This window comes from Theobroma umbraticum, unplaced genomic scaffold (genome assembly GCF_002168275.2).
Source record: "Theobroma umbraticum cultivar Fairchild unplaced genomic scaffold, ASM216827v3 scaffold_67.0, whole genome shotgun sequence".
Lineage (NCBI taxonomy): Eukaryota > Viridiplantae > Streptophyta > Magnoliopsida > Malvales > Malvaceae > Theobroma > Theobroma umbraticum.
Genome location: NW_018397262.1, coordinates 8306898 through 8318761, shown reverse-complemented (window position 1 = coordinate 8318761; position 11864 = coordinate 8306898). Strand labels below are relative to the sequence as shown.

General features: G+C 34.9%; 2 protein-coding genes and 1 pseudogene across 2 annotated transcripts; 1 reads left to right on the top strand and 2 right to left on the bottom strand.

Moving 5' to 3' along the window:
* Positions 1-1367: 1367 nt before the first annotated feature.
* On the bottom strand, positions 1368-2216 carry LOC110419676 (uncharacterized). Its single transcript, XM_021432773.1, has one exon. The coding sequence runs from the start codon at positions 2169-2171 to the stop codon at positions 1452-1454; it is 720 nt and encodes a 239-aa protein (XP_021288448.1). The 5' UTR covers positions 2172-2216; the 3' UTR covers positions 1368-1451.
* Positions 2217-4029: 1813 nt separating this feature from the next.
* LOC110419457 (RNA-binding (RRM/RBD/RNP motifs) family protein) lies at positions 4030-7858 on the top strand. Its single transcript, XM_021432520.2, is given in 5 exon segments — positions 4030-4997; positions 5000-5726; positions 5729-5782; positions 5785-6633; positions 7322-7858. Coding segments are annotated over 4 exon segments (2115 nt in total). The 5' UTR covers positions 4030-4301; the 3' UTR covers positions 6423-6633; positions 7322-7858.
* A 1147-nt stretch (positions 7859-9005) lies between these two features.
* Positions 9006-10354, bottom strand: LOC110419197 (nuclear transcription factor Y subunit B-3 pseudogene; annotated as a pseudogene).
* Between the last annotated feature and the right edge of the window lie 1510 nt (positions 10355-11864).

The following is an 11864-nucleotide window of genomic DNA, read 5'->3' as shown; positions in this document are numbered from 1 at the left end:
CGAACTTGAATCCAAACAAATGTCAAGTAGTAGTTTTATCATTTAAATTCTATCTAAACTCAATTATAGAATATTTTAATCTTAGTAAATTAGTAAATAGTTAAAAATGACAACAAGTAAGACATAGGTTAATTTAAAGTTATCCAAACTTGAGTACATGACAATGAGTAATTTGTATTACTCAAATCTTATTCGAACCTAATTATAAAATATGCTAATCTCACTTAAACAAGTTCAATAATGTAAGATAACTGGAATACTTATTGTTATCCTTATTTATATAATTAAATTTTATTTATTATTTTATATTCATATGTTAATATATATGGTAAAAATAGATAACATAACTATATCGTTATAGCAAATAAGCTTATGTGTCATTGTTCATTATAACTTATCAGTATGTTATGTAGTGTAAAATAATAAGTAGTATTTTGATTAATAAGAGTTGATCAACCGTTATTTATAAGAGTTTATTATATTTAAGATAATAATATAAGAATTTAATTAAATATAATAAAAAAATTTTATTTAAATTTTTCAAAATAATTTACGGTTTTTTTAAAGTATTATTCCAAACCTATTTCAAAAAAAAAATTACATCTATTGTTTAGTCTTAAATTATGTAGATTTATTGCTTTCAATTTTTAAAAATATAATTTTTCAACGTGGAAATGGTAATCCCAAAAATATGGATAAGAATGGAAAAAGAAAATACCACTTGAAAAAAAAACAGGACGTTGTTGTTTGAAAATAAAATGTTTACAATTATTGAGTAGGTCCCACAATCACATTTAATTTGGTAACTTTGTGATTTTATTACTATCAAATTTCTCAAGTCTTGCCACAATAATAACTAAATTGTTTTAGTTTTTATTTTTTAATAATTACAAACTCGAATATCGTACTTTATAATCTCAATATTAAAACCAAACTATTTATAAAATTACTTTTTATACACATAGTTACTATCCATTTATATCAAATTAAACAAAAAATAAATTTCACTTATAAAATGAGATACGATTAAATTGAAACAGTTTATAATAAAAAAATTTATTAATTATTAAATCAAATACTCGAACACCGAATTATAAATTCATAAAACAATTTTAATAATGAAGTTACTACATGAAATTACTTTTTATGTATTACTTTGAATTTTTTTTCATTTGTATAAATATATAGGAAAATATGAATTTCATAAATGAAAAATTGGAAGAGTTGCATGAGTTATAAGTTTATTTTTATTATTATAAAATAAAATGATATGATTAAATTCGATTTTTTAATTAAAATATACATGTATATATTAATTTTCTCAAGTAAAAAATTATAAAAAATTAATATTTAAGCTGCTTATAAAATTAAAAAATAATAAAGCAATCCAATAATTTCATTAATAATGTGGAAATAAAAATTCTTAAGAAATTACATTCCAAAATTAAAATCTAAATAGCCAAGGCGGCACCAATGATTAAACCAGTGCTTAGAAAGAACCCGACTTCGTAACTGGATCTCGAACCCGACTCATCATTAACCGCCGGACCCTCTGCACTCTCCGGTGATGAACCCACTGGAGTGGGACTTGGTGGGCTACTGCTTGACGGGAAAATAGCAGGACTCTCCGCTGGCGTTGCTGAACTCGAAGGAATATTAGCAGAAGACTCAGGAGTTCCAACCGGACCCTCCGCAACAGTTGGAGCCCCGACCGGACTCAACGACGGAGGAGAACTCGCCGGTGTCAATGTAGGAGGGGAACTTGCCTGCTCCGGCGCCGACGCTGGAGGCGTAGACATTGGTGGAGAACTCGCTGGGGATTGAACTGGGGCTGTCGAAGAAGCAGGCGGAGTCGCAGCCGGGGATTGAACCGGGGCGGTCGAAGAAGCAGGCGGAGTCGCATCCGGGGATTGAGCCGATGGGGGCGTAGCAGTCGGAGGTGATGATGTGGGTGGGGAACTCGTGGGAGTGGCTGACGGAGGCGATGATGAAGGAGATTTCGAAGGCGACGCCATAGGAGAGGTAGACGAAGATGTCGGAGCTTTGGCCGGAGACAGAGGGCTTGTCGTTGGAGTGGGTTTCGGAGATGGAGAAGGAGCATCGCCGTCGGCTTGTACTACCCTTCCAGAAACAAAGAGAACAAAAATGGAAAGTATGATGAATCTGTGCATCTTTGCTTTGCTCTCTGAAGTTGCTTTGTCCGATGGGTTTTGCCTTTTACAGAATGAAAGGGAAAAAGAGAGATTTATATATATATTATACGGAAACTAAACGTTGTGATTTTCAAAATGATTGCTTGAAATGAAATTTGACCGTTGGAATGGTGGGGACCTTTCGGGGGGCGTTTAGGTGACCGGCTGTAGTGTGTAACATAGCCGTTACTTGGCAGTACATGACTGGCTGAGGGTTGGGCCGGGCCGAGTGGATGGAAATATAATGAATAGTATCACGAGTCAAAACTTAAACTTAACCTCGTATGCTTTTAAATAAGTTTATAAATTATAGAATTTTATTCTCAACTCAAAAGATATGTTTGATAAATAATATAATACTCATGTTAATATATCAAAAACTTACTTCATTTCTTATTAGTGTGATATATATGATACTTTACCTCACTCAATTATGTAACGGCTCTTTACTTGTAGAAGAGAGAGATTTTTATATTAGTTTGGGTCTACTTTAATTTTTATCTCTCATAGAAGCTTCCCATCGAGTCTGCTTTAATACTAAATGTCACAATTCGAAACTTAAATCTAATTTCGTGTAGTTTTAAACTTTAAAAATATAGTTTAAGTAAATGTACAAATCACTAGTTTATGTTCTCAACCTAAAAACACATACTTGATAAGTGGTGGAAGATCTATGTCTCACCTCATCTCTCATTAATATCCAGAGTTTAAATAAGCTAATAAGTCACGAGTACACATTCTCAACCTAAAATACATGCTTGATAACTGGCGAAAGATCCATGTTTCACCCCATCTCTCATTTATATAAAATTCATGATAGGTAGTGTATCTATTAATTTTGTAGTATTAAAACTTGAATTGAATTAAAATTTAATATTTATATTTTTATCCTAATTCAATTAAATATTAGTAAAAAAATTCAATGAAAAATTAATCTTTGATATTTGAACTCGATTATTAATACTCATAAAAACTAGAATTCAAATTCTAAATAAAATAAACTTAAAATTATTATATATTATTAATAAAAAATAAATTATTAAATTAAAATTAAATCATAATGAGGTTTTGGTGATTGACTATATGGAGTAATGTAACTGTTAATTGATTGTACATGACTCATACAAGGTTGGGAGTTGGGGTCAGAACGGTAACATGTAGTGTATTCATTAATTTTAAGGTATTTCAATTCAAATTAAATTAAAATTTAATTATTTATATTTTATCTAAACTTATTAAAAAAATCAACACTTAAGGTTTGAATTCAATTAAAAGTTAACACTTGACACTCAAAAACTTGATTATTAATATTCATAAAATTTAAATTTTAAATAAAATGAATTTAAAATTCATTATATATATTATTAATAAAATTTAAATTATTAAATTAAAATTTAATCATAAAAAAAACTAAAATTAAAGATAATTAATCAATTTTAATAAATATTACATTAATTATAAATACATTATAAATTAAAAATATAAAAAACTAAAATTAAAAATTAAAAATATATAAAGTAATGGTTCAATAATGAGTATCTTATGACCACTTCAATTAAAAGGGTTCAAACATTATTTTTTATTTTTTATTTAATGTTTTAACACAAGAAAAGAAAAACAGTATGGTATATTGTAGTTCAATAAATATTACAATTGTATTGAAAAATTAGGAATGACAGAAATATATATAATTTATAATAATATTTACTCAAATAAATTAATTAAATATAAATAAATGCGTCAAAGTCCAAAGATACGAGTAACTGGCACAATATGCACGGCTGCGCACGTTAGCATTCTAATGTCGCTAAAATAGAAAAACCCCATGTATATAATTTCATATGCTTTCGGGGCTAGGGTTTCGCTTCCTTCTCTCTCGTTTCTTTACAGTCTTTGGTCTGTCTCTTCAATCCACCTGGTAAGATCCCTAAATCCCCGAATTCCCGGTGTAGTTTCAATTAATTTCTAGTTAATTTCGTTAAATTCGCGCTTTTTTTTTCTTTTTTTATTTTAAATTTACAGAAGTATGAAAAAGGTCAAAGCTTTGAATTTAGTTTAGGAGAAAAAATGTATGTATTTTTTGTTTTTAGGGAATTTTGAGTGGAAAACATGGATGAAGGAGAGGGAGGGGATCAGATGGATCAGTTCCATAGAAACGAGGCGATCTCAGCCGTTGCTGACGAGGGTTTTTTAGGTGAAGAAGATGATGATTATGAAGATCTTTACAATGATGTTAATGTTGGTGAAGGGTTTCTTCAATCTCTAAGGAAGAACCAAGATTCAGGGTTTAGCAATGTGGAAACCAATAGTAGTGCAAATAGGAATGATGATATTAATAATAATAACAACGGTGGTGGGAAAGTTGGTGGTTCACCAATGGGTGTAACAGAATCTGGTGTCTCGATTCCAGGTGTTGCGGGTGGTGGTGAAGGAGGGGATTCTAGGGTTTCTTATGAGAGTCAAGGGTTTAGAGGTGGTGGTGATGTGAAGGGACCTAGTGGGAGTGTTAGTGGTGGTGGAGGTGGGCTTAGAGTTGAATTTGCGCAGGCATCGAGTAAGTTGAATGATAAGCCTGAGGAGCAGAGTGGGAATAATATTAGTAGTTTAGGTGGTGTAGGTGGTATAGGAAAGCAGGTACATCATGTAGGGAATGTCGGGAGTGTTGGGAGTGAGGGTTTGATGAGGCAAGGAGGAGTAGGAGGTGGAAGTGTGAATGGTGGTGGCAGTGGCGCTGGTCCTATGGTTGGGAATGGGGGCGGAAATGTGGGTGTTGGTGGTGTTGTAGGTCCTGGTGTTGGTGCAGGTGGGGTGGAAGTGGTGGTGGGACAATATTGTTTGTTGGAGATTTGCATTGGTGGACAACAGATGCTGAACTGGAGTCAGAGTTGTGCAAGTATGGGCCCGTGAAGGAGGTGAAGTTTTTTGATGAAAAAGCAAGTGGGAAGTCAAAGGGATATTGTCAGGTTGAGTTTTATGATCCAGCGGCATCTGCAGCTTGTAAGGAGGGAATGAATGGGCATATGTTTAATGGAAGGCCTTGTGTTGTTGCCTTTGCATCGCCATTTACTGTTAAGAAGATGGGGGAGGCTCAGTTAAATAGGAATCAACAACAGGCTTCTTTTTCGCAAGGTAGGAGGGGCCCTAATGATGCTGGGGTTAAGACTGGTGCCAGTAACATTCAAACTGGAGGGAATTATCAAGGAGGGGATAATAATAGAGGTTATGGGAGAGGGAATTGGGGAAGAGGCAATGCTCAGGGGATGGGAAATAGAGGGCCAGTTGGTCCTATGAGGAATAGGGCTGGTGGGATGGGAGGTAGGGGTATCATGGGAAATGGTGGAAATGGATTTGGACAAGGTATTGGTGCGACACCTCCTCTCATGCACCCACAGTCTATGATGGGTCAAGGTTTTGATCCAGCTTTTGGTGGACCCATGGGAAGAATGGGCGGTTATGGAGGGTTTCCTGGTGCTCCCGCACCCCCATTTTCCGGGATTTTATCTTCGTTCCCTCCTGTTGGAGGAGTTGGCTTGCCTGAGTGGCTCCTCATGTTAACCCTGCATTTTTTGGAAGAGGTATGCCCATGAATGGTATGGGATGATGCCCACAAGTGGTGTAGATGGGCCTTATATGGGAATGTGGTCTGATCCCAACATGGGAGGATGGGGTGGTGATGAGCATGGTGGTGGGAGAGCTGGAGAGTCTAGTTATGGAGAGGAAGCTGCATCTGACCATCAATACGGAGAGGTTAGTCATGATAGAGGAGGTTGGCAAAACCCAACGAAAGAAAAAGATAAAGCTTCAGAAAGGGACTGGTCAGGTTCATCCGAAAGAAGGTATCGTGATGATAGAGAACCGGGGTATGATAAAGACATGCCTCGGGAGAAGGATATAGGTCATGAACATGATTGGCCAGAAAGAAGGCACCGGGATGATAGAGACATTGTTCGAGAACGTGATAGGGACCGTGACAGGGATAGGGAGCGCTCTCGAGATCATGTTCGTGATCGTGATAGGGAACGTGATCGGGACAGGGATAAGGATCGATATAGGGAAGACAGAGACAGATATGCAGATCATCATAGGTACAGGGACCGTGACCCAGAGCATGATGACCATGGACGGTCATCAAGGACTCACAACAAGTTACGATTATCTCAGGAGGAGGAGCGTCGCTCAAGATCTAGAGATGCTGATTATGGGAAGAGGCGACGACTTGCCTCAGAGTGACTTATCTGACTCTTCTAATAGCAAAAACTTTCTGTTAGAAATTTTTTGAAAAGATCAGTCACTACAGAAACTTTGGGTTCATCATCCTCTTTTGACGTCTCTCTCAAGTGGTGGTGTTGTGGTCGTCAATTCATTAGCCATTCTCTGTTCATTACCTGAATTTGTTGATTGCTTCTCTTCCCTTCGAGTATCTCGATTTTGCATAAAATGAGTAAGTTCCTGAATTATGGTTTTCTAATTATATTATCTGAGTATCTCGTTATCCATAAAAATGATGTTGATTTTTTTCCTGAACATGTGCGATTATGTAATACTTGTTTGTGCATATGGTAGAACATTGCTCATATGTATTTAATTTGTATATCTAAGTTTTTGAAGATCTCAAAATGTTGCAGTAGGCTAGCTAGTATTCATGTAATGATGGTCTTTGCTCGCTATTCTGCTATTTTCATCAGTTTATGAATGTAATACATTCTAGTTGTGACATATGCTGAGTTTTAATGTAATAATTTCCTCGTTTTACGTATGTTTGTACCATATCATAAAATACTTAGTAGGTGTTGAGTCTTTTTGATACATAATTAGGGAATTATTGGTTTCTACCCCTCTTCTTTTTATTTATTATTAATTGCCAAGAATGAATTTTCTGGCTGTAAGATGCAAAACTTATCTTCCTGAGAATTACTTTATGATTTGCTTATTATACGTGTAGTTTTTGCAGTATGCTTGCTTCTTTGTTAATAGAGTTAAGCAAAGCATTCAAATACTAGCCCTTAATTTATTGTGCATTTATCAAGTTTACTGTGCTCTTCAAAGGAAATTACTGTGATTATAATCTGTTATATTCTTCAAGAACATGGTTCCTAATTGCAAATATTACTCATTTCTTTGATTTATAGCTTGAAGGTATTTGATCTTGAGATTTGAAGCTGTTCAACAGAGTTATCGTGGAGATGGAGATGATCTCAGCCTCGAAAATTTGAAAGAGACAGTAGACGGCATTTCCTTTTGCCAGCATTCATGTTGAAGTGGAACTCATGCTTTTAAGTTTTAAACTTTTGCACTTATGTTTTGGTTTATTAGCACTTGATGAAACCAATGTTATGGATAATATTATGACTTGAAACTGCTGAAGTCTGAGATGTGGTAGAATATTTCAGAACTTAAAAGTTTGAATGTGATGTAATAGGATTTAGCAGAGGATGTTGCTGATCTGCATTTTCTGTTGGCTAGTTGTTGTATCATTTTTACCCCTCTTTTTTGTTTTTTCTTTTGGTTAGTTTCAGCATACCGCTATGTTAACCATGTGATTTTTTGTGAAGGGAGATGTAGAATACTAACCATTTGAGTAATGCCATTGTTAAAGCCTTGAGAATTGTACAAAATTACTTTGTATATATAGAAAGATTTCTATTCGAGCTTCTTATTCTTTAGAATTCTTGCCTGTCTCATGTAGCTGTTCTGATTGAATGAGTTGCATCCTCCCTATAAGAATCAGTCCTCGAATCAGGCAAAGAGTTATACTCTAGTCTTACCATGAATGGATCTGATGTCTCTCAGATTTTCAAGATGGGTTTCTTGTTGTATGCTAGCATTTAAATGTGCTTTTCTTTTTTTTTGAGTCTTGATGCTCTTCGAATCTGTCAGAAACAGTACTAGCGCTGGTATTTGACAACCCATGGTGACTTTCTGTTCTTGTAAAGATGGATGTATTATCTATCTCCGTTAGAAGTTGCCCTTTAATTGCATGTCTCCTACAATCTTAAACCAAATTCAGGTTTTGCTGGGAGGTTCTGGCCTTGAGCATGCACAGATTCCCTGGTTCAGCTGATGCTAAGCTGAACTATGCTTTGAAACGACCTGAAAAGTCAGCCAGCTTGAAGAATGCAAAGAAGGGTGATAGCATTGCCAAGTATTCCATGTTTCTACTTAATTGAGGGTCAAATTCTCATGTTTTGACTTTTGATTTCATTTGTTCCCTTCATCTGATCTTATCCAATTGTCCCAAAGTTATAGTAAACTTGTCCGTGACCATGATCTATACTCTAGTGGTCGAAATGTTGGAACAGTTGTTTGCTGTAGAAGTTGACTTGGGAATGTTCAAGCACTACCTTCTGGGGGCAACAGTTCACCAACCAACAAAGCTGCAGTTGCCTTCTTCTTTTGCTTGGATTAGGATTCATTGGATTGCCAACAACTTTGTAAGGTTTTAACATCATCTTATTATTACGGAATCTCATATTGCATAGATAATAGAGGGATTCTCTAAAGGATTTTTTAGATTGTCAATTTTTTTTATAAGGTTTTAACATCATCTTAATATTATAAAATCTTATATCATATATAAATAAACGAAAGATTTCAAAAAAGATTCTCTAGACTGTTAATAACTTTTAACATTATCTTATTATTACAGGATTTTATATTGAATATAAACAAAATGATTTTAGAGAAAAATTCATTAAATTGTCAATATCTTTTATATCGTTTTAAAATCATTTCATTGTTACAAAATTTCATATCGAACAAATAAAAGAGAAACTCTGTAAGTGAATGTTGTTCGTATCATTAGGTCAGCAATGAAATGTACACTACTGACCCAAAGTATCAAAATTTAGGAACTCATTCTATATATTTCATTGGGAAGTACAAAATCACATTATGTGAAATTGATGAAATGAAATGAAATGAAGGGCCTGAAGCCGACTCTGCCTCTACCTAACCAACACTACCGTACACGTGTCCTGGATAACAACTTCCTGGCCCGTATCCAAATCAGGTCCAGGCCCGATATGCTCTCCAAGAGGCCTATCCTTCAGCCCAAGTTGCCCAAGCCACCAAAAGTTTACACGTGTACGGACTGACGCAACTACCTGGGCCCAACCTTAACCAAACCAGATTTTTTATCGAACCCATAACAACCATACACGTGTCACCGATGATGACTACCTCGGCCCAACCAAATTATTCCCAGGCCCACCTTTACCCAACCCACTACTTCCCATCTGATGAAACCCACTAGAACCATACACGTGCCCTTGATGCTGATGTACCATCATGCCATACATCCCACCACCACCGACGCCACCACCAAGAGGAGCGTCTTTGTCACGTGCCACCGCGGTTTTCTCTCCTTCCATCTCCCTAAACCTCTGCAAGTAAACCTTGAGGGGTTCCACGTAATCCTCGAACCCCAACGTCGTCATGGCCCAAAGGAGATCGTCGCCGTTGATGGTCTTCCTCTTCTCCTTCTGACACTTGTCGGACGCTTCTCCCGTGATGAAGCTGATGAACTCCGAAACGCATTCCTGCACCGTTTCTTTGGCCTCTTTCGATATCTTGGCGTTTGCAGGCAGAGCCTTCTTCATGATCCTGCTCACGTTGGCTATCGGCAAGAACCTGTCTTGTTCTTTCAGAGAGGAAAGGTCGCTGCTGTTCCCCGTCGCGTTTGAAGCGTTGTTGTTGCCATTGTTTTGAGCTCCTCCTGATTCCGTATCTGAGTCCGCCATGGCTTTACTTCTTCGGGTTCTTAAAGTTGCCTTGTTTACTGCTTCGCAGGGCTCTTGATGGCGAGAAAAAACGTCCCAAAGGGTACCAAAATCTGGGGTTTTCTTCCTGATAAAAACTAGTTCAAGGTTTCTTAAGCTAGGGAGAGTTACAGAGAGAGATGGAAAGCAGGGTTTATGGGGTTTTTATAGTTGGAAAAAGGAGAGTAGGAGAAGGTCTAGAAGCTTGTTACAATGGAAGCAACAGGGCCATAGAGAGAAAGTGAGGCTGTTGACTTTGGAGACTGAAAGACTTGACCTACTACAAGATATTTGCATCAGATAGTGATGAAACTGTGGAAGGAGTGAGAGAGAGGGGTATTCCTTTTCACTTTTAATCTGTTGAAATGATGAATCTTGGACTAGAAAAAGGAAAGGGCTAGGTGTATTTGGCATCAGAATATATAGCGCTAATTAGTTCTTGATGGAGAAAGCAAGTGATTTCTCCATTTTCACATCAGAATTTGTGGTCTTTCATTTGATAATATTTGGAAATACTCTTCTATACAACAACATACGAATACACATACATCTACTCAAACGAATACATACGTTCATATATTTATTAAGATCAAAAAATTATAATTTTTATTTTAATTTCCATAAAAATCAAATAAAGACAATAGTTTAAAGATCGAAATCGTAGTATTTATTAAAAAAATTTACACTTTCTTTTTATTGCTTTTTGTTTTTTATAATGTCATAATTTTGATTTATTAACCCTTTCTTTTTCTTGTTATTTAATGATTCTATGTATTTTTATTTTCTATAAAACCCATCGATTTTAGCTTACGAATGATCCCAAATTCAATGGGTAAAGGATATAATGAATATGGAAAAAGTAATATATAGTTGTAAAGATTATATTATTAGTATATTTAGCTAAAAGCATGCATGCACCCATCTACTTTGCTTCTGAATTTGAGAGTTTTGTGTGAGTGCATGCTCCACTAATAAAATTAGTGGAGAGAACTTTGCTTTTTAACTCCAATTAGGCATTGTTTAGCACTATAATTAATCATTATAATCATGATTTAAGGCTTGCGTATGTTCTATAAACCTCGTGAGTCCTTTTCATACTTTTTATCCACAACAATTGTTCTAATCAGAATGAAGGCATGAACCACATGATGATCCAAGTTACATTCATGGTTAGATATTTCCATATCCACGATAAAAAATCTCGTGTTTAAATATTAGACTTAATGATAAATACATATATTTTCTGACTCAACTCTTGATTTTTTAAAAAAGTTTTGTATTTAAATATCTAATTCAATGATAAATATATATATCTATTTATTCAAATTTTCGTTCTTTTAAAAACTTCAAATTTAAACATTTGACTCAATAATAGATATATGTACTTTTTCAAAAAAATTCATGTTTAAATATTTGATTTGAAAATAGATACATGTCTCTTCTCACTCAAATATCCGTTCTCTTAAAAATTTTGCATAATCATAAATGTAACTTCTTACTCAAATCGCCATTCTCCCAAAATAAAAAACATTAAAGAACTTCAATAGTTATCAATGCTTTGTTGCCTGTCTTCTATGTTTTGGTTAAAAAATGTGATGTATATCAGCAAATATTGATGTTTAAACCTTTCTTCTATGGTGTCCTCAGAGTTCAACAAGAACAATATCCTGCACTCAACGAGCCCCGTCTTCTTATACGCGAGAAAGGGTCCCATTGAGTTCTTAATAATTCATAATATTTTGTTCGTATAAATGACAACAAATAGATTACCTTTTTCGATATTTCAAAAGATTTTTCATTTTTTTTTACGATGTTTTTGAAAAATGAATTCAATTAATTGATTCATACTATCTATTCTTCGATAGAGAAACACGAGATATTTTCCAGTAAATATAAAAAAAGAGTAGATGAAGAT

Excerpts from the sequence above, each read along its gene's own strand:
- LOC110419676 (XM_021432773.1), bottom strand. The coding sequence starts at position 2,171 with ATGCACAGATTCATCATACTTTCCATTTTTGTTCTCTTTGTTTCTGGA.